The sequence below is a fragment of the Rhinichthys klamathensis genome, unplaced genomic scaffold (assembly GCF_029890125.1).
Source record: "Rhinichthys klamathensis goyatoka isolate OS25496 unplaced genomic scaffold, OSU_Roscu_1.1 h1tg000053l_1, whole genome shotgun sequence".
NCBI classification, from domain to species: Eukaryota; Metazoa; Chordata; class Actinopteri; order Cypriniformes; family Leuciscidae; genus Rhinichthys; species Rhinichthys klamathensis.
Window position 1 is genome coordinate 2,933,720 of NW_026606598.1, and position 22,708 is coordinate 2,956,427.

General features: G+C 37.3%; 1 protein-coding gene across 5 annotated transcripts in view; it reads left to right on the forward strand.

Annotated features, from left to right (window-relative positions):
- The first annotated feature begins 1,761 nt into the window (after positions 1 to 1,761).
- ninl (ninein-like) overlaps positions 1,762 to 22,708 on the forward strand; it is a 31,587-nt gene continuing 10,640 nt past the window's right edge. For 4 of the 5 annotated variants that reach the window (XM_056248181.1, XM_056248180.1, XM_056248183.1 and 1 more), the window contains exons 1-13: positions 1,762 to 1,954; positions 4,539 to 4,750; positions 4,827 to 4,923; positions 6,570 to 6,763; positions 17,172 to 17,238; positions 17,331 to 17,521; positions 17,605 to 17,760; positions 19,132 to 19,299; positions 19,405 to 19,541; positions 20,519 to 20,659; positions 20,748 to 20,922; positions 22,153 to 22,263; positions 22,349 to 22,438. In XM_056248181.1, coding sequence (XP_056104156.1) covers positions 4,568 to 4,750; positions 4,827 to 4,923; positions 6,570 to 6,763; positions 17,172 to 17,238; positions 17,331 to 17,521; positions 17,605 to 17,760; positions 19,132 to 19,299; positions 19,405 to 19,541; positions 20,519 to 20,659; positions 20,748 to 20,922; positions 22,153 to 22,263; positions 22,349 to 22,438 — 1,710 coding nt within the window. In that variant the 5' untranslated portion in view covers positions 1,762 to 1,954; positions 4,539 to 4,567. The remainder of the gene's footprint in view (positions 1,955 to 4,538; positions 4,751 to 4,826; positions 4,924 to 6,569; positions 6,764 to 17,171; positions 17,239 to 17,330; positions 17,522 to 17,604; positions 17,761 to 19,131; positions 19,300 to 19,404; positions 19,542 to 20,518; positions 20,660 to 20,747; positions 20,923 to 22,152; positions 22,264 to 22,348; positions 22,439 to 22,708) is intronic. The other variant, XM_056248182.1, reaches the window with a different exon arrangement.

Sequence of the window (22,708 nt, forward strand, 5' to 3'; positions counted from 1 at the left end):
TTTGTATTACATCCACCTATATTAAAACGTACATGTTTAAAGAAACAGTTTCATTTAGTCCATATTCTCCTCCACATTTGAAAGCAAAAATAAAACAAACCATCACGGGCCACCTTTGGCCCACTGCCACTGATTTGAACAACGTGGGACTTTCTTGTCTAAGATGTACATTAATAATTAATAATATTGATAGGGCTAATATTATGCATGAAAATAAATCCTAATGTGTTTTAGAGAATTTAGTATAGTATTTAACTTTTCGATATACAAGTAGAACCCTATTGATTAAATGATTAAAAACATATCTTTGCAAGATATCTTGGAGCACTTAACACCAGCAGGTGGTGTTGAATATAAACTATTGTCATCAATAGTCTGTCATCATCAGTTATTAATATGTTATCCCAAACTTTTTTTGTAAAATACAAAAGCAGATGTTATACAGATGACAACCTGTCAGTCGCCACTCTTTTTAGAGCATTTTTGACCATATAATGAAAGTGAAGGGCGACTGAGGCTGACGTATTAGGCCTAACATCTCTCTTTGTGTTGCACTGAACAAAAAGTTATACACGTTAGGAACAGTGTACAGTAAAAAGTTTACGTTTTTCAAAAAGTTAATCCTCCGGATCCTAAAAATTATTTTTTTTTTTGTCATCATTTACTCACCCTAAAGTTGTGCCAAATCTGCATGTTTCTTTTTTCTGCTGAACACAAAAGAAGATATTTAGAAGAATGTTGATAACCAGACAGTTGACGTTAGCCATTAACCTCCATAGTAGAAAAAAATACTGTGGAAATTAATGGCTGCCGTCAATTGTTTGATAACCAACATTCTTCTAAATATCTTCTTTTGTGTTCAGCAGAAAAAAGAAACATGCTGATTTGGCACAACTTGAGGGTGAGTAAATGATGACAAAAAATGATGACTGTTTGTTTTCAACAGAAGAAAGAAACTCACACAGGTTTGGAACAACATTCCATGTTTCTGCCGACGGGTGGCGCTCTAAAAGCCGTGTATGCGTGCCGTGGACCCTCAAAGTCCTAGAATTAAATGACCTGTGAAGATAAGAGATCATGTAAACAAGTGTTTCTTTTTCTTATGTAAACGTGCATTTGATAAATTAATCTACCCACTTAAAGCAACTATTAAAAACAAAAGTATTAAAGAATAAAGTGCTCAACTTTATTTTATTTTACAGTAGGCACAATATAATGCAAATGCCAGAATGCAATGCCAACACAGCAATGCAACACCAGAGTTAAGGCCCGTTCACACCAAGGACGATATAACTATAACGATATATATATATATATATATAGTTCCAAAAATCATTATAATAATAGCAAAGTTCACACCAAAACTATAAAGATAAAATCACTTTCAGAACGATTTTATCCAGCAGATGAACAACACAAAAAAAAAACACAAAAAAAAACCATTAACAGCCAGTCAGAATCCACCCTGCTTAAAAGAACTCGAGCATTTAAAGCGACAGACGACAAATCTGCAGCTTATAATAAACAGACCGTTATCGGTTGTTGGTGTGGTTGCTAATACAGTTATCGTTCTTGAAATGAACGGGCCTTTAGTCTCTGGGGATTCATTTGGGGGTCGTGTATGCATGATCTCTCGTCTCGTCCCATTGGAGTCCACCGCCTGACCAGCAGGGGCTGCAGAAAGGAGCATCTCTGAAGGCGCAGGAACATTGGTACGGTACCTCCCCGCACTAGCGCCGCTGCTGCTGCTCTCCGGCGGGTGTCTGTCCGGCGACAGCGTGCTTCTACCCGGGACACTTTTCTTGGATGCGTTACTTATGTCTATTTCAAAGAGAAAAACCTCTTTCCGTCTTTGGTCGTTCACTTTATGACCACATGTTTTAAGACGAAACTGCGACTGATGCTGGTCATAAAGTGATTTTTACGGGAACGGAGTCGGTGTGAGGTTACAACGGTAAGATGGTTTGAATTTCACCGATGTCACATTAACGCATTTTTTCATTAAGTGATCGCCTGCGCATCTATAACGAGTCACGAGGACTTTGAAAATGAATATTTACAATGGAAAGTAGTACATTAGGCTACTGCAATCGAGAATACTTTTGTTTTACATTAGTCTTGTCCTCGTTGGCTCGTTCCCATGGTGAATGTATACCAACCCGCGTGCTGCATTGTGGGATACCTGCAGGCTTCAGGGTTAATTCTCAAATGTAGTAAAACAAATTGTCTGTTTAAAAAAAAATTATTTAATAATGTTTGTGTGTGAAAAAGTTACTTGGAATTCGGATCTAAATACCCTATTTTGATTTGACTTTCGGGGGTGTTTATGATTCTGAAGGGGTTTCCATTCAGTCAGTGCTATAGTGGATTCAAAGTGTTAAAGTAACTTTTTTTTAAGCTTGAGATATTTTAAGTCTAAACGTTACTTTTCTCTGGCCTCCACTGTTATCTGAAGTCACTTGAGACTACTGATAAATAATCTCTTACTGGCTAAAACACTGAAGTGTTTGTTACTGTGGAGTGCTTTGTTGGATTGGTATTAATACACTCTATTGCCAGTTACTAAGACATTCTTGGCTAAATAAAAGACACCTTAAAACAATCAGACCAACAGGATAACAGAAGAAACAATAAAATGGTGTTACTATAATGCCTAGCCTATGTGTTTATATGGTAAATTAGGCTTCAGAAATGTTCTACAAAATGTAAACTTTTAAAATATCACTGTATATATAGCATATTTTAAAATGTAATTTATTCCTGTGATGGCAAAGCTGAATTTTATGCAGCCATTACTCCACTTAAAAAATAAATAAATAGTCAAATCTTACTGTACCCAAGCTTTTGGAAGATTGCGTAGAATGTATTTCTTTGTGCCTAAATTAGCATGCATCATCAACTCTAGATTGCCTAGATAAGATTGTCAGATCAATAAAGTTCATCAATTCAATCAATTACTCTCTATGTAGGATAGAGAGTGGTGCTCATACATCAGGCTGCAGTAATGAGGAATTGACCACTAGCCTTGTTTATCACTTTTAAAGGGATAAAACATGAAAATTCTGTCATCATTTTCTCACCCTTTATCACTTTTAAAGGGATAAAACATGAAAATTCTGTCATCATTTTCTCACCCTCATGTTGTTCCAAACCTGTAAGACTTCCGTTCATCTTCGAAACACAAATGAAGATCTTTTTTATCAAATCTAAGAGCTTTCTGTCCCTCCAATGACAGTCTGCGCAACTACCACTTTAACGCTTCAAAAAGTTCATAAAGAGATTGTAAAACTAATCCATATGAAAAACTTGAGCGCTTTATATGATGAACAGATTTAATTTAGTCTTTTATTTACATATAAACATTGATCAGCGAACACACACAGAAGCTCAAACAAACCTGCTTGATGCACGAAAACAAACCTCACTGGTTTTTGCCGAAGCTCAAACGTGCTGCGTTACACGGGAATATGCTGATTTCATGCAGCCGCCATTTTGAAAACGAAAGCGAGGCTCCGGTGGGAAGAACCCCGGAAGTACAGATAGACAACAATGCCTTGGACTACCAAAATGAAGCTGTTGCCGCGATTTACACTATTGGATGTTAATATCCAATATAGGATATGTCTATAGTTCGTTCCTGCTTCTTTTTTTACATTCTGAATTATATATATATATAATAATAAAAAATATTTATAAATGAATTTCACTGTATATAGTCTGAAGTATGAAAGAAATGTACATACATTTTTAGAATAACTAATTTCTACATTAAACACAACAATACGCCATCGCATTCGCGACTCTCCTATGATTAAAGGCGACACTTCCAGTTTTCTTCCCACCGGAGGCGATATTTTTTTTCACAGGATGGTAGGGGAAGACTCATGAATATTCATTAGGGAACTCATCCCTGATTGGTCTTAACCCCAGTGACGGGTAGGTTTAGGGGCGGGGTTAGGGGTAAGTCATCAGACCCCCAGTGACGGGTAGGTTTAGGGGCGGGGTTAGGGGGAGGTCATCAGACCAATCAGGGATGAGTTCCCTAATGAATATTCATGAGTCTTCCCCTACCATCCTGTGAAAAAAAATATCGCCCACCGGAGCCATTTCAAAATGGCGGCTGCGTGAAATCAGCGTATGAACCTCATTGGTTCTCGCATGTTAAGTGAACATGCTTAAGCTTCTGTTTACTATAACTGATATGCGAGTTGATGTATGTTTATATGTGAATAAAAGCCTGAATAAAATTCAATCTTTTCATCATATAAAGCGATCGAGTCTCTTCAGAAAATTTTAACTAAACCGCTCAATTCATATGGATTAGTTTTACGATCACTTAATGAACTTTTTAAAGCGTCAAAGTGTTAGATGGGTAGCTGTCAACGGAGGGACAGAAATCGCTCAATTTCATTTAAAAAATCTTCATTTGTGTTCCGAAGACGAACGAAAGTCTTACGGCTTTGGAACGACATGGGGATGAGTAAATGATGACAGAATTTGACATTTTTCATTTCTTTAATTCTACATTCATGTCCCAGACTTTGCTGGCGGTGCAGTATGTGGTGGGATGGATGAGGAGGAGCAGAACCGCTATGTGGCCCAGTTGAAGGCTGAGTTTGACAGCTGTGACACCACCGGGACAGGTTACCTCGACAAAGAGGAGCTTACTGCCTTATGCCACAAGCTGAGCTTAGATGCCCATCTCCCCTTGCTGCTGGACACTCTGCTAGGACCACAAAATTATGCCAGGGTGAGAAGTTCCCCACGATCATCCCAGTGTCTCTAATCCTAATGCTGTATTATGTTAAGATAATCTCTTTTTACAGGTACATTTTGAGGAGTTCAAAGAGGGCTTTGTGGCTGTGCTGTCAAGGTCTTTGGACTTCAGTACTTCAGAGGAGGAGAGCAGCTATCTTGAGCCAGGTATTCTAGTGGAAAGTGACCTTCATATACTCACGGTTATCAAAGCTTTTAGGCCTGTTTATCTGCATGATTTTTGTATTAGTCAGTCAGGACCTTGTGTCCTCAAGGTTTATTAATGGTACATGATGTGTAGTTGATATAATATCTGTACCCAGAGGAACTGAAGGATCGTGTTTTTTGTCTAAATGCTCATTTTTATTTGGTAATGAATAGCGGGGTATATTTATGGTTAGTTACACAGTTTTTGATATTTTCTTATGTTCACCAAGGTTGACCAAAATGACAGTAAAAAAATTATATTATAATAATCCATAATTTAATATTTTGAATTAATATTACAATTTAAAGTAACTGCTTTCTTTTTAAATGTATTTAAAATTTTAATTTATTCCTGTGATGGCAAAGCTGAATTTTCAGCATCATTACTCCAGTCTTCAGTGTCACATGATCCTTCAGAAATCATTCTAGTATGCTGATTTGCTGCTCAAGAAACATGTTAAAAACAGTTGTGCTGATTAATATTTTTGTGGACACCGTGATACATGTTTAAAGGATTCTTTGATGAATAGAATTGAAAAACAACAGCATTTATTTGAAATAGAAATCTTTTGTAACAACTAACAATATATAAGTCTACTGTCACTTGTGATCTATTTAATGCATCCTTGCTGAATAATAATAAAAAAAATCGTACTGAAAATTTTGAACGGTAGTTTGTATTTCGGGAATTGGGGTTTTATGTAAACATTTTTTTAAAGGCATGTAAAAATATAACTATATGGCATATTGGCCTTAGAAAGTATTTTGACACTTAAACCACACTTCATACATCCACTAAAAATGACCTTGGGACCACTGGTTGAAAGCAAACATGTTTAAGAAAAATTGTTAAAAGAAAATTGAGGCTAGATGTGAGAAAATCTCTAGCATTATTTGTTTGGAAATGCCACTTGGTTTGAAATTGAAAGACATTCATACATTTTTAAGTGTGGCTTTCTTACACTTTTATTAATTTTGGGGGCACTGAAAAATGGAACACACAAATATAAGAAGACAGGAAGAGAAAGCAATCATTATTTTAACTTAAGGTAATGTTTTTGTGTCGTTTTTATCTTTCTTAATCAACTTTGAATTTATTTGGTTTAAAGACATTGTTATTAAGACAAAATTATTATTGGCATTCACAATAATACCACATCATACCTTGAGGTACCTGCCTTTTGATTGCTATGGCCCCTTTCACTGGAGGCGTAATAATATGTTATACAGATGCTGCAACTTTTTGTGCAGGTCTTCTTTAAGCCAAAGCCAGAATAACATTTGTCTTTTTTTCATAGATGCATTAGGGAGACTGGTACAATAATGTATGTTGTGAAATCTCAGAGCTCAATGCTAAAATTATCTTTGAAAATGGTAAAACCTGAAAGCTGTGATGAGAAACAGATGTTGGAGAGGTTTCTTTTAGGTTTTCATTTCCTTTCAAGCATATTTTTCATTTAATGAGAAAGTTTATGACATAGATGAACAAATGATGTGAGATGACCTACTATTACTTCTACCACTATTTTGTTTCTTCATTTTGACTGCTTCTGACATACTTTGATTATCTGTCGCTCTAAACTAAGCATCATTTCCTATTCTTCTAGCAGTCCCAGAGGAGGTGAAGCCTAAATATGTGAAAGGAACCAAGCGGTACGGGCGGCGATCACGGCCAGACAAAACTGACTTAGAGCTCACAGCAGACTCAGAAGATTCACCAGCGTTTGGGACTGACAAAGTGGAAATAAACGGTGTAAGGAGAGCCAAGCTCAGACGCTCCACCTCACTGGAGAGTGTTGAGGTAAAATTAATAATACCTACATTACCGTTTGGGATCTTTTTTTTTACTCAGCAAAGATGCATTAAATCAAAAAAAAGTAAAAAGTAAAGATATTTATAATGTTACAAAATACTTTTATTTCAAATATATGCTGTTCTTTTGAACTCTTTATTTATCAAAGAATCCTGTAAAGAAAATTATCACGGTTTTCCCATAAATATTAAGCAGCACAACTGTTTTCAGCATTGATAATAATAAGAAATGTGTCTTGAGCAGCAAATCAGCATATTAGAATGATTTCTGAAGGATCATATGACACTGTAGACTTGTTAGACATAAACACTGCAGTGGCCTTGAGGTGGCGTATTGTTAGTCAATTGAAATACCTGAATTAGTTTGATTCTAGTGAATGGATCTGGGCTGACCTGCTTTTCACAGACAGGAAGTGTGGCGGTGTGGAATGTGCAAGTGCAGGCCCATAGTGCAGCCCCCACCTTTACCAGACTTTAGTGTTACTTTTGGCTCATGATCAAAACATGGCTCATTTCACATTCTCTTTTTTCCCCTCAAAGAGCAGGAGCACTTATAAAAGGGGCTCGTTGTTTCTGCTGTGTCTTTACTTTTTCTTCTGGAGTCATTTTACTTTTACAGTGCCAGACTGGAGAGCCAGTGCAAATGCAAACCTATGTTGCTGGAACTCTCGTTCCATGTGTTTCGTTTTTAAAGAGTTATTTTGGATCCATCTTGGTTTGGTACTAAGAACAATGGAGGATGATGATGCACACCACATGTCCCTTCACTTAAAGTGATTTTTGTGGATGAACTATCCCTTTAAGATGTTACTGTTACAGTTCTTTGATGGGGTTAATGGTTGTTTAAATAAGCAGCCACCTACCCTTGTGAAATAGAAGCGCTCTTGATTGTACTGAATGTGCACTTGTAGTGTACTTCAAATCTTTAAAAAATATTTTTATAAAAACTATACTTGAAGATGATATAATGATAGAAACATAGATAGATAGATAGATAGATCTATCTGTAATAATGATTTGTAATAATGTCAAGTTTTACTTTAAAGTACATTTTAAATTATTTTGTTTTAATTATCTTTTGTTTTGCTTTAAAGAAGTACACTTATTTTGTTGTGTTGTTGACTAACATACTAAAGCACATGTAAAGTACTTGATTATAATTTTAACTGTAGTGTTTCATTTGATATTACATTTACAGTTAATATCTTTTAAATGTACTAAATTGCAACTTCATCATTACAAATGTGTAATTACAAATATATTTACATACATGACATACAAGTTTCTCTAGAAATTACATTAAAGTATGGGCCTATGCTTTTCAGTACATTGGACAGTACACTTGAACCATATTTCAAAGACAATATAAATAATTATGAAAATTACATATGTACTTGGTCCTACTTAAGTGAGTCAAAAAGCACTCTTAATTTAAACTAATTGCATTTGTTATAAATTTTAATTATAATACATTTAGTTAATAACATGCAAATTAAGTGTCCGAAACCTACATTCAGTTCCCACTTAAAGCTGCAGTCCGTAGCTTTTTGCCTTTTTGTCGCCATCTCTGTTCGAAATCTGTAACTGCAGTGATTCGCGGAATTATCATCTTTACGTGGGTTGTAAATCGGCATGAAACAGCGCGGATGAACACAGTGTTTTGAGGCGAGTGCTGCTGTCAATCACCGCGCTGTGTGGATACTGTCATTCAGAATCACAGATTCACTTTTTGAAAGCTTGACCAACATAAGAATTTTCACCGGAAAATGTCTTCTGAACAAGTAAGTAACATCCATTTTTGTTCTGATCAACTAAGGGGGGAAAAGCATTCGACATGACAAGCGATCGTTAGATTTAATCAGCGCGATTTACAGCAACCGTGCAAATCATAGCCTACTTTGTTCTCAAATTGTTCATGTTAACAACATCACATCAGCATTGCGTGACTAACGTTATTTAATGTGTTTTATGATTACCTGTGTAGTTCAGAATTCATATTCTCCATAATAGCTAAACGAGAAAGGCACAACAAAGGAAACTCCATAACTGTGTGAATTAAGAAAACGTACTGTTACACGATTGAACTATTGAAATGTCTTACTTGTTCAGCAGAAAAAAGCCGTCTCTTCTTCCGTTTCGAACCCCTTCGGGAGTTCACGCACCTTTCAAAAGCCCCACCGATGTGTATCCTTGTGTTCGCATGAGACGGTTTCTTTCTCTTTCCACCTTAAATCCGAAGTACGAAGTCTTTTGGGTTTTATAACTGGTTAATCTCCAGTTGGCACTGATGATTGTTGTCTGGATCTTTCTGGATCCGCCATAAGTTTAATCATTTAAAGTGCTGCGAGAAAAGCCTATCTCTACATCTCCTCACGCGCAGTATAGCCGGCTAGCCGAAACTCCTTCTTTATGTGTACGGATGTGACGTAATGACGCAAAGACATGCTCGAATTTCCCGCGAAAAACCCACCAGTACCACTGGAATTAAAATCATTATTACAAGCTAACCGTTTTGAATCTAGCTATGGCAAGCAGATAGTTTTGAACACTGGCTGAAGATGGTTTTTTTTAAATAATTAATTTGGATTATTTTTAACTTAAAAAAGTTACGGACAGCAGCTTTAAGTAAAGTCCCACTTTAAAGTTTATGGTTTTACGTAATTAGTATTTTTTTAAAGTATGCTATTCACAAGGGTAGAACAGCTACTGCAGCAACGTGGTAAAACCACTCGATATCAATTAGATAAACATCTAGTCTAAAGGTGTTTTTTTGGGATGAGACTTCTTGAGAGAGTTGGACACAGTCTGTGGAAGATTTGAACAACCAAGTGCTTGAGCCAAGAATGAAAGCATGCTGGTCCATCAGTACAGTTTATGTTGGCAGCCGCCAGCATTTGGTGTTTATTCACCAGCCCGCCAGGCTCCATTTGGTCCTGGATGTTTTAGTGCCTGTGTGCTCAACATGGTGTGTTTTACGTGTCGAGTGTGTTCAACCAGGATTAGAGGTCTTGGTCTGGGTGGAGCTCAGGGTGCAAAGCATCAGCTGTGGTCAGAAGGCCTGATAATGTGAAGTACAACAAGGAAAGGGTTTGGCTATAATTTGGCATGGCGCTTCCTCTAACTGCGCCTCTCATTTTAGAAACGCATACTTGCATACCAGAGCCCTCCCTCGCTCTATTACTCTCTCTCTGTCTCTCCGCTCTGTTCTCCTTTTCTTCTCCCTCTCCTCTCTCATTTTTTTCATAACAGTGTTTGAAATATTTAGACCTTTTATGTAACCCAGTACTTTCTATTTCAATAAATGGGGGAGATTGCATGCTCTTTAAATCGACTCTGTACTTTAAATCGACTCTGCACTGTAACTAGCGATTCTGTGTTGTTCTGTAGCAGGAGGATCCAACTCACCATGTTTCGATAAGTAATCTGATGAACATGCACAGTTTAAGTATTATATAAAAGGTTTAAGGTTTCATAAGGGTGTCTGTGAACTTTTAAACATCTTAAATAGACAAAAAGGCTGTAAAAAGTACCTTTAAAAGGAACACGCCGACTTTTTGGGACTTTAGCTTATTCACCGTATCCCCCAGAGATAGATAAGTCCATACATACCCTTTTCATCTCCGTGCGTGCTGTAACTCTGTCTGATGCAACAACCGCTAGCCTAGCTTACTAGCATACTGCTCCCAATAAGTGACAAAATAACACATATTTTATATTCTCAGAATGCGAAGCACTGCTACTTGGGCGGAGTGGTTTGCTCGCAGCACCTGAGAAGCCCCGTGGTAAGGAGCAGAGAGTTCGCTCAGAGTGTTGCGCTAATCACTCCACCCAAGTAGCAGGGTGCAAGTTCAAGTATCAAGTTCTTCGCCTTCTGAGAATATAGTTCCCAGCATGTATACGGTTAAAAGATGGCTGTCTCACATGACCTTGTTATTTGTACACACTGTGACTACAAATCACAACATATAAATAGGAAAATGTTGGCGTTATTTTGTCACTTATTGGGAGCAGTATGCTAGCTGGAGCCATTTACTTCCAGTCTTTGTGCTAAGCTAGGCTATCGGTGGGTGCGTCAGACAGAGCTACAGCACGTACGGAGATAATAAGGGTATGTATGGACTTATCTAACTCTGGGGGATACGGTGAATAAGCTAAAGTCCCAAAAAGTCGGCGTGTTCCTTTAATCTACTTTGCAACAGTTGTTTAGTTCTTTAAGCCATCTCATAAAATGTCATTATTTTAGCTTAAAAAATGCTAAAGATTATCATGAATTTTCAAGAGTGAATCCCACATTTATATGCATATGATGTCACTTCCGAAACTATGCAGTGTGTAATTGGCTGTCGGACCTCTTAGCTGCATGAAAAACAAAACTTTGATCCAATGGAAACATAACCTCGAAAGCCTGCAAAGATCGTTCCCTTTATAATCACTAAAAATCCGTCACTCATCTCAGTTCATTGCGATCTCACAAAGTTCCATTATAAACAATGAAGCTGTCTACACTGCACAATGAATCTCTTACTTACACCGTGTCTACACTTTGTTTGTTAACGAGAGGATTCGCGAGCGTGCAGAACTCAGCACTGAACAAAAACTCTGGCGTTTTGAGCGGTGAGTGGATTCTGACTAAATTAAACACCTCTGATTGGCCATTGCATTCAAAAGATCAACAAACATATCTGTGATTGGCTACATTGTTTACCGCTGCAAAAACCCATTTTAAATGGAATCAAAAATACGCAATGGAGTGTTCGCCAAATCTGTTGGCACGCACCCCTGTAGATCTGAAGCAATTTTCCTTTTCAAACTGCAATACAGATTCACAGGCCTCAGCTCAGATTCCCATCCATATATTCTTTTACAACATTTATGTGAGCAACATCACTGCTTGTTTATGTAAATAATTCAACCGGCTGTGATGAATATTGCACACAAACCTTTTCATGCCACATAAATTATTCAGTTTTGAGTACGTCATTGACTAAAATATAACACATTTGTATTTTTTTCAGGCAGAAACTGAGAAACATTATTAATTCATTTGTAATCAAGGTGGATCTAATTTGTTCTGACTGTTGGAGAATTATGCACCTCAATTAGAGAGGAGCCTTTGCTGAAAGACCTCCATATCTCAACGCTTTCCTTAGTGAACAATGACTTGAGGACTACAAGTGTGATGTTCCTCACTTAATTTCTTAGCAGAGATCAATGAAGTGGCTTTTTCTTTACAATTGACTGAGAGAGAGAGAGATAATGCAAGACTTTCTGCTCCCTGCCTTCCCACTGAAAAACAGTTTGTGAACAGTTATGTAATGTTGTTTAAAGTTTTATGCTGATGGTAATTGATTGTGGCTTGTCCCATATTTAGCTGGGTTTATTCTTTTGTTGCTGGAAGCTGAACTGTGTAGCGTTTCGATCAGTGTATTCTGTCCTATTTGTCTGCTGCATTTGACCATTGCCATACATTGATCAAACCACACATATCTTACAGGTCAGTGACTGTCTGCTTCAAACTTTAATCTACCTCTAGATGGCACTAGCACACAAATGCACACTGTAGATTCTCTGTATAAAAGTTTACACAATCTACCATACAACTTTTACCAGTTGTGCAGTATGCATGTGTATACTACTGTGCACAATATAGAATACCATGATTACTACTGTACTACATTTACGACAATGCACAGTATACTACAGTCAGTGCACAGAATACTACACCCAATAGTGCTCAACCTGACCTTCCACTTTCAGTGACAAATGAAGTGGAAGTGACATCCATTGTTTTTAACATCTTTTGCTGCTGTTAAGTACACCTGGGAAACTCGTCCCTCCGAGTCAGGCATTCTTTAATACAACATGTCACACAAGTCAGAAAAATTACACAGAAGTAGCCTAAAAAACCCCACAGAATAGTTATATTGTGAACAACAAACCCAAATAATTAACTACATCTGAATTCAGAATGATGAAAATTATGAATTTCTGTCACCTATTTATACATGGTATCATTTTTGCGTTACACATTTTTTGCATTACATAAAGTTTGTGAAAGTTGAATAATTAACTCTACTCTTGTGCATAAGCTGTTCTGTACACCACACCTTTAAAATAATTGAAATACAGCATGTAAAATTAAAATAACTTGCAAATTCATTCATTATATTTCACTACAGATATGCTCACTGATCTCTATATATAGATTATAGATATATGATTTACTGTAATTCTATTTGTATCTATGAATTGTTGTAATGAAGTCAGCTTACAGCAACCACATTTTTTGTTACATAATACATACAGTTTCGCATTGTATATTATTAAAACAATAATATACAGTATTTAGTGTATACTGGGCAGTATCCAGTTAGCAAATACCTTTACAATGACACATTTACAGATTTTAATATTTCACTGCATTTGTCTTTTGTCAGCTGATTTTAAAGCTCTCTCAGTGTTGGAACTGTTGGATAACTCGGTCCGACTCCAAACCATCTCTTATGTAAGCAAGCGCTTTTGCATCATTACAGAAAGATTTAGCTGGCTTTATATGAGCAAGGTTTAAGCTGTTTTAGTATGATGCAGTGTTTCTATACTGATGTGAAGAACAGCATTCATTACTTCAGTGCTTGTTTCCTCAGTCTGCTAGTTGTTCCCGTCTAGCGTTGCAGAAGTAATGACTGCTGGGATGGAATGCCTTATGATGATTCTATTGTGTTCCTTGTGATCACTGAACCATACTAGTACTACATTCAGCTACACTTTCTTCATCCGCTCACTCAACAACTATTCAGTCAAGAGTCAATATGCTTCTTTAATTATGCCCTTTGTGATTATAAGTTTACAATTGAGATGTTCAGAATAGCATACTATTATAATACATAGTATATAGTACATATAATGTGCACATTGTGTATGGAATACCTGGAAGACCTGTCCAAAATGGCACCCTAAACACCCGCGGTCTTCCTACAAGTCTGCACTTTTGCGACGTAGTGTGCATTGAGGGTGCATATCGACCGCAAAGCTCACGAGCACCAGAGGCGGACAGAGTACAGAGCTTTGTTACTTGAGTAAAAGTACAGATACCCCTTGCTAAATTTTACTCAAGTACAAGTAAAAGTACTGCTTTCAGATGTCTACTTAAGTAAAAGTACTAAAGTACTTGTTTTTAAAAGTACTTGAGTATCAAGAGTACAAGAGTAAATTTTCTAAATATTGCATTACTAATCTACTGCCACAGTGCTTACATTTATGCACAGAAACGTCATACATGGAGTTATGAAAAATGTTAATGTTAATACCTTGGAGAATGTAAAAGGAATTGAAAGTAAAATCAAGTCATTTTCATCTTTTTACCATGTTGCTTTATTTAATTAAATTAAATTTATGGGGGGTCCCATCTTAAATGCGGGGACACACACACACACACACACACACACACACACACACACACACACACACACACACACACACACACACCACATGTAAGGGTGGCGCTGCCAATAAAGCACCTAAAAGCTGTCACAAAGAACCGGCAAAAGGAATGATTATGAATATGTAAAATATAGCAAGGAGATATTTTAATTGTTTATTAATAAACACTTGTTAATAAACAAGTGTTTTCTTTGTCAGTGTCGGCTAAGATGAAGTTGACGATGCTGACTCGCGATCTTCAGTAGTGAACGCGCCAGAGAGAAATGCACATTTCATACGGATTACATAAGCAGAGAGCAGTCTGTAGTCTGTTTTCTTTCGTTTTGAATTTTTCTGTTTAAAAGTAGACATGTCTGTGAGAGGCAAGTAGGCTACCTTATACACTGAGTTTCGGTTCATTTATGAGACGAGATCCAGTTCACGTGCCGGCGCCTCCGTTTCTTATCTATCGTCTGCTATTTACTTCTTATTTATTAAACCCAGGCAATTGGTTGATGAAACATTGATTAAAATTAAGATACAATTAATGCAAAACGAAATTCAGGTTAAAGAAAGGTTTTGTGTTTTCTGTTTGATGTCTCTGTGAAAGTTTTAAAGCATTTTTTATGCCGCTTTCAGAGCGCTCACGTCCGTAACGGAGAACACGTCCATAACATTGTTTTTTCCTCATAAATGCAAACCCGAAAAATAAAATAAAACAAAATTAATATTTTATGTACTGTGGAGACTGAGCGCCAACCCTTCTTCATTCGCTGGGTAGTAGCCTACTTTGGTTTGCGCAGTGTAATTCACATAATCAGTAAAAATATATTTTGCCTCCTAAAGTTTTTTTTTTAAGAAATCAGAAATCCCTCGTGGCTACGCCACTGCCACATCTGTGTTAAACACACCACATACTCAAGAACATCGAACCAAATGCTTGGCTTACATTAATGTGTAATATAAAATCTGACCATGGAGTTGACTTTGGCGGAAAGCTGGAAGTGATTGCTGATAGGCTGTCCCAATCAGTGGCGCCTGCACAATCCAATCACGTTTGAGAGGGAAACAACAAATTGAGGGTTTCCGAGATTTTTCTTTTTTTTTTTACTTTTTTTTTTTTTTTACTCGGGTACTCACGGTTATGGATAGAAATGTATTGGAGTAAAGAGTACAATATTTGCCTCTCAAATGTACTTGAGTAAAGTCATAAGTACTCCCCAAAAATGATACTCGAGTAAAGTACAGATCCCTCAAAATTGTACTTAAGTACTGTACTCAAGTAAATGTACTCCGTTACTGTCCGGCTCTGACGAGCACCCAAACACACCTGAACCAGCTACTCAAGGGCTGCATCTGAAATCGCATACTTCCCTACTATATAGTAGGCGAAAAACAGTATGTGACAAATGAAGTATGTCCGAATTCACAGTATTCATAAAAGAGTAGGCAAAAAGTACCCGGATGGCCTACTACTTCTGGTGAGATTCTGAAGTGTGCATACGATGGACACTTTACTATCCCATGAGGCCACTGGAGAGGATTTGGGAATGGCAGTGAAGCGACGTAACTGACACTGGTAGGTCACATGATAATGACAACATGGCGAATGTAGTAGGTCCGGATTACATTCACACTACACATGTTCATACTACATAGAACATACTTATTTAGCCATCGTGAAGTAATTTCTTATTCAAAAGAAGTACCTACTCAAGAGAGTTTGTGATTTCGGACGCAGCCGAGCTCTTCAGGATCGCTTGAAAATCACAAACATGAGGGGCCTCATGTACAAAGACTTGAATTCATACTAAAACATTGCGTACAGACAAAGCTGTAAATGTGCGTACGCACAAAAAATGTATGAATGTATGAATCTCTGCGTACGAAGGATCCCACGCATATTCTCTTTGTACATCCCAATTAACGTAAAATTGAGCGCACGCGCACAACGCCCCACCCAGTCTCCTCCCCCAATTAAATTAATTTAAATATGGTAATTTGGCAAAAGAAACCTGCAAGAACATGGCTAAAGCAAGCAAGAAACGAAATTTCACTGAAAATGTCTTCTATGTGAATATATAGTAAAGTGTAATTTATTCCTGTGATCAAAGCTGAATTTTCAGCATCATTTCTCCAGTCTTCAGTGTCACATGATCCTTCAGAAATCATTCTAATATGATGATTTGATGATCAAGAAACATTTATGATTATTATCAGTGTTGAAAACAGCTGTGCTTCTGCTTCATATTTTCGTGGAAACCATGATATAGTATTTTCAGGATTCTTTAATGAATAAAAACTTCAATCAAACAGATGTCGAAATCTTATAATCTTTTGTAACATTATAAATGCATTTACTGTCACTTTTACTTGTCACTTCAATGTGTCCTTGCTGAATAAAAATATTACTTTCTTTTTTTTATCTTTACTGACCGAATTAATGAAGTTTATTTTTTATTCCTAGTTAAGCCAACGCTGCCATTGCTAGACGGGTTGTATCAATTTGGACATGCTTTATATATGTTCTTACTTAATTGCATAATATAATATTTTAATAAAACTCGTGTGACAATGATATGTCAAATAATTTATCAATTACAAATTATAAGCAATAATTATAAGCAAATATACGTACGCCAGACATGAAGTTTACTTGGAGGAACGCACATTCTTACGTTAATTTCACTGTTAGTACATCTGGCCGTGAACGTGAAAGCCGGCGTACGCTGTGTTTTTGTCCGTACGCAGTGTTGATACATGAGGCCCGAGGTCTCTAGGAGCAGGGTTGAAGACCTCTGCCCTATGGTCTCATGGGCTTCATGATCACGCTCACGTGGCGGCCATTGTAAGTCCACAATTTAAAAAAATAATGATGTGCATGGATCATTTAAAATAAATCCCACTATATTCCATATAAAACAACAAGAATAGTACATTTTGATTTCATGGTGACACTGTCAATTCTTTATCTACAGAGTCTCAAATCAGATGAGGACACAGGAAGCAACAAAGAGTCCACACACCACTATTTTGTGGCACAAGGTACTATATTGTGTAACTTTTAAATGAATCGAGCAGTTTTATATGTAAATTAGCACATGAATGTAATTCTTTCTGATTTACATATACCCAAGGCCAGTTGAAGCTCTGGAATCAAGAGGGCACAGAAAGTCCTCAGCGCTCATCCAACCCTCAGCATGAAGTGACAGATGGACAGGTGAGAGCAGTATGGGAAGAGCTGGGGGTCGGAGCCGGAGGATCACTTAACCGTGAGGAGCTGTCGCTCGTCTGTGACCACATCGGTCTCAAGGACTTACAGTCTGAGGTACGGTAATGTAACATTCTGTACAGAGTAGAATAAGTAACGAAATTAGTCACTAAACACCATATCTGTTTGTCTGTACACAGGAGTTAGACGCTCTTTTCAGGAAACTAGACAAGGATCAAGATGGGAGAGTCAGTCTCAGTGAGTTCCAGAGCGGTCTGTTCACACAACAGCGTCACATTACACCCATCTCTACCTCCACCCCTGCCAAGCCCAAACCACAGCGCTCCATCTCAAAGGTCAGGCTCAACTCAAGGTCTTGGTGAAAGCAGATTGTAGCCAAAAACAAACATACTGTAGCTTTGGCAAAACAATCTGCTGCAAACGCTGACACTAGTATGCAAGAGTGGGACTGCATGGTTTTCTCTACAAATGAAGTGAATGTGTGAAAGAAGCAGTTATATGTGATCGTTTATTTATTTGAGATAGATAGATAGATAGATAGATAGATAGATAGATAGATAGATAGATAGATAGATAGATAGATAGATAGATAGATAGATAGATAGATAGATAGATAGATAGATAGATAGATAGATAGATAGATAGATAGATAGATAGATAGATAGATAGATGGATAGATGGATGGATGGATAGATAGATAGATAGTTTGCTGCAGTTGATGGTTAATTGTCTTCCCCTAGTTACATACATTTGATCATATGTTGTTATGCATGGTATGCTTAATTTTTTTATGCTTGCCAAACTGGCAGGTTCATGTTACAGATAAAGTATAGAAATCTTGCATATCTGCCAATTTTCCTCTCACCTGTTGATTAGAAAAATTGAAAAAGTCACTGAAAGAATCAACAACTAAAGCCTCTACCAATTTTTCCATGGCTTTCTTTGGCTGACAAAGACAGCTAAATGATTTCCTGACTGTCAAGGAGATTCATTTCAGAACTCCAACATCAAGCCAAGTTACTGAGGGCTGCACTGGCTGGAACCAATTAACTTAATTGGGAAGGTGGAGCCTCCTGTTTTTTCTCTTTTGTTTCTGGGAAAGCACGATTGTATTGCTATACAATGGCCAAACTTGCAATCAAAGCTGAGGAGATGTACTGCACAACTGGCCTCCTTCCTGCATGTAATGTTTTTACATGGGAATGTAAAGACATTTTGGAGTCCTTTAGTGATGACCTTTCTGAGGTGATTTTACTGAAAGCACAACCAGCCAAAAATATTTAAAACAATATCTTAACTCAAGCTAGGCACTTATTCGGATGCAAGATTTGTTGGTTAATAAAATGTAGGATTTAAAAGATCAGGCTTCCTTTAAGGAGAAAAACAGCTTCAGTGATCAGTGCTTGATAACAAATGCCGAGTTGCATGAATATTTGGCGGTCGCTGGAGCTAAAATGAGGCTAAGCCAGCTTAAGGGTTACGACACCAGAAGGACGTTTATTAGTGGTCAGTGAAATAATTTTGTTCATGATTGAGGCTCTAGCTCTGGCATGTCAAGGACAGCATTGTGCATTGTGTGGTGGGACTGTGAGAGCTTGTTTTCCTTTTTTATCCCTTTCAGCGGTTTTCCTCGCAGTTGAATACTGAACTTTGCTGGATCGTTTTGTCTTTTTTTTCCCCTCATGTCGTTCCCGCTGCTCTCTCAGGCCCTTGAGGAACGTTTGGTGCGTTCCACCTCCCCTTCTTTACTGTCGGCTACGGTGGGTCAGAGGCTGTTGACCCGGCTGGATGATGGATCGGGGTGCACAAGCCCAGATAAAGTCATCGCCCTCTGGACGGAGGAGGGAATCCACAACAGCAGGGATATTCTACAGGTAATAGATTACTTGGATGTTTAAGATAGATGAACTGACCAACTATGAATAATAACAAACGCTGAATAATTTTGTTGGCATATGTTTTTTTTTTTCTGCTTACAGACTCTGGACTTCTCTCTGGAGGAGCGACTGTGTCTGGCTGAACTCACTCTTGCACTGGACAATGAGTTACTGGTCAGTGGAAACGGCATCCATCAGGCTGCTCTGGTCTCCTACAAAAATGAGATAAACCACTTACAGTGAGTGTTATTCACTTCAGATCTGTATTTACTCATAAAGCCTGTCGAAACGTCCAGATCACATTTCACCTGAAAACCAAAGCATGTATGAATCTATGCATTTATTTATTTAGCAGTGTAACATTTTCAGGACAATTTGACCATTTCTTATAAATGTCTAGTATTGACTTGTTTTTAATGATGATTCTCATTACTTTAAGTAATTTTACTGTATTACCGGTGCTATAAAAACATGGTTTTGCAATGTTTTTTTAACTAAACATTCTAATTAAAAGAGGTTACCATGATGTAGTAATGTTCAACATTTATATATTAATCAATTTATTGTAACAGAGTAATGAGAATATTTCTCTACTGAAAAGTGTAGGAGTAAAATGAGCTTGAATTGTCCTGAAAATAACGTCCCAATGTAGAAATCTTAATACTCCTAATATTTTTGGGGTATAAAATGCCTCTTCATGAGATTCACCTGAATGTCTGTGCTGTTTAGTTTGTCTCCACCTGGAGGACATGTAATGTACTGTGTTCACCAGTATTCTTTATGTTGTACGCTTTCACACTAGCACTTTTGGTGTTGCACACGCTTTCGATTGATGTCAGACTTCGGTTAATTTGGATAATGTGAACGATTTTGTACAAAATCGGACGTGACCTGTACTGGAGTCTGCTTAAAAAGAGTGGCCTGGGGTACGGTTCATGTGAATTCTGGTATGCTTCGCTGCTGATATGAACACAATCGTACTTCAACTCGGAGGTAAACCACTATTGATGACGTGTGATTCGATAAAACGAATGTGTGTGTGTCTGTGTGAGTGACGCACTGCAAGCAGAGAATGCATTTCATGCAAAAAGCACACTTACATGGGAAACGACTACAAAGTGGCTTTACTTTGTTCTCCAAACATCTCTGAATGCTTAACAGGTGTTACAAATGAATGGATGATCATCTCATGGTGTGGTGGTTTTGTGTTTTACAGAGTCCTGGCAGAGCAGGCCTGCCAGGAGAGGGACAAAACCAAGGCGGACCTGGAACTGGCTGATCGCCGCAACCTACAGCTGGTCAGAGAGGTGGATGATCGGCATGCGACCATGGAGTCTCTCAATGAGTCTAAAATCAAGTACGACTGCTCTCCTCTAGTCCATATAGAATCATATCTGATAAAGAGACATGCAAGGGCTCTACAGTTTTGTTTTATTTTTATGCAGGGGTCTGGAGCAGGACTTCCGGGATAAACTTACAGCTCTGAGGAGTGAATCTGAGTATGAAAGCGAGGTTCTTCTAGAGCAGGTAGAGAATGAGCGGGAGAGACTCCGGGAGGAGCTAGACTTGCTTCAGGCTCAGGACGTTAGCCTTCAGGAGGACATTTGCACTGCTGCTAAGGTAACCACTGATGTCACTATTATTATTATTGTTGTTGTTATTATAAGTAGCGGTATTCTGTTAGGTTGTTGCATTTAAAATGCATTTAAAACTATTGTTTTTATTCAGCAAGGATGCGTTCAATTGATCAAAAGTGACAGTAAAATGTTTAAACTGTTATAACAAATTTTTTTTTTTAATCAGTTTTTTTAACCTTCTATTCATCAAAGAATCCTAAAAATATATATATCACTGTTTCTACAAAAATAGCAATAAATCAGCATATTAGAATGATTTCTGAAGGATCTGAGTAATTATGAGTAAAAAATTATGCTGAAAATTCAGCTTTGCCATCATGGGAATAAATTACATTAAAAATACATTAACATAGAAAACCATTAATTTACGGTAGTAAACTTTTGAACGGTAGTGTATAACTTTATAAACGAATCATTCTGACTATGATGAAATCTGAGTGTCTGCTTTAATAGCTGTTTGTAATTTTTCTTGTTTGGCTGCAATAAAAAATGGCCTACGGTTTTATTAATGAACCGTTTCTCCATGGAAGAATTGTTTATTCCTATTATTATTATTATTATAATTAATAATATAAATGATTAATAATAATAATAATAATTAGTAAATAATAATAAATCATTATTTTTTTAACATTGTTGAATTAATTTTATTAAATGGCAGGTGCCAGCATTTTTTAAAGCAATACACCATTCAAGGTCATGCTTTACTCTGATTTTATTATGGTTAAGGGGGTTTGTAGGTACTCCCATACCTGTGGTAAACTCACTGTAAAGTAAAAAATAAGGCAATGTTGCTGCAATAAAAATCAATATTTATTTGATTTAAAAAAAAAACTAATTTATGCTTTAACTTTTCATTGATTCTGTTTTGTAATCCTATTATAGTCTTTTTTCATAAAGATGAAACATACAAATAAAAAATGTGCAGGAACAAAGAGTCTTATTCACCAAGATACACATCGGACAATTTTGTATTTTGCCATTGAATATTCAAGTTGGGGAATTTTATTTAAATAAACCATATCATTATTCATATAATTTATAAATCGCATTACAATTCCCTTACCATGCCTCCTTTAATTCCCTTAATGATTCTGTTCTTGGCTACAGAACACGACTCAACGGAGAGGTGATCTGTCATGGTTAGAGGTGTATGTTTCTTTGAGCATGTCAGTGCGGTGTCAGGTTAAATAACTCTAGCTCTGTGTTACAGGAGAACAGTCGTTTGGAGGAGGAGGTCTGCCTTCTGAAGGAGAAGCTGTCTGAAGCGGAGAGCACCATCTCCAAACTACAGAAGGATCTAGAGCATCTGCTGCAGGACAGGGTGAGACGACTATATGCTGAAGATCATGAGTTTCATTCTTTAAGAACAATAATGATAATTGATCTATGCTTGTTTTATTGAACAGTACGGTGGCCTTGATCCAAATGGCACAGGACTGCTGAATCAAGAGGAGCACTTCTCTGAGATCTTTAAGGAGTACGAGCAGCAATGCCGGGTATGAGCTTTCCTGTGTGTGTTTATAGCGTGTTGGTGGATATTTTGTCTAGAGTGAATGGTGAGGTCAGCCTTGTCATTGTGCATTGTATTTAAGTGTCCTTTCTTGGTTATTATGCCAGCTCTCCTATAATCCATGGTGCTTTAAATGACGCCTTTAATTGTGAGTGGTCCGCTGTTACTTTTTGCTCGTGTGACATTTTGCTCTTTTGTAAGTAATCACCTAGGAACCATTCAAAAAAACTTAGCAAGTGTATACTAATGCACAAAA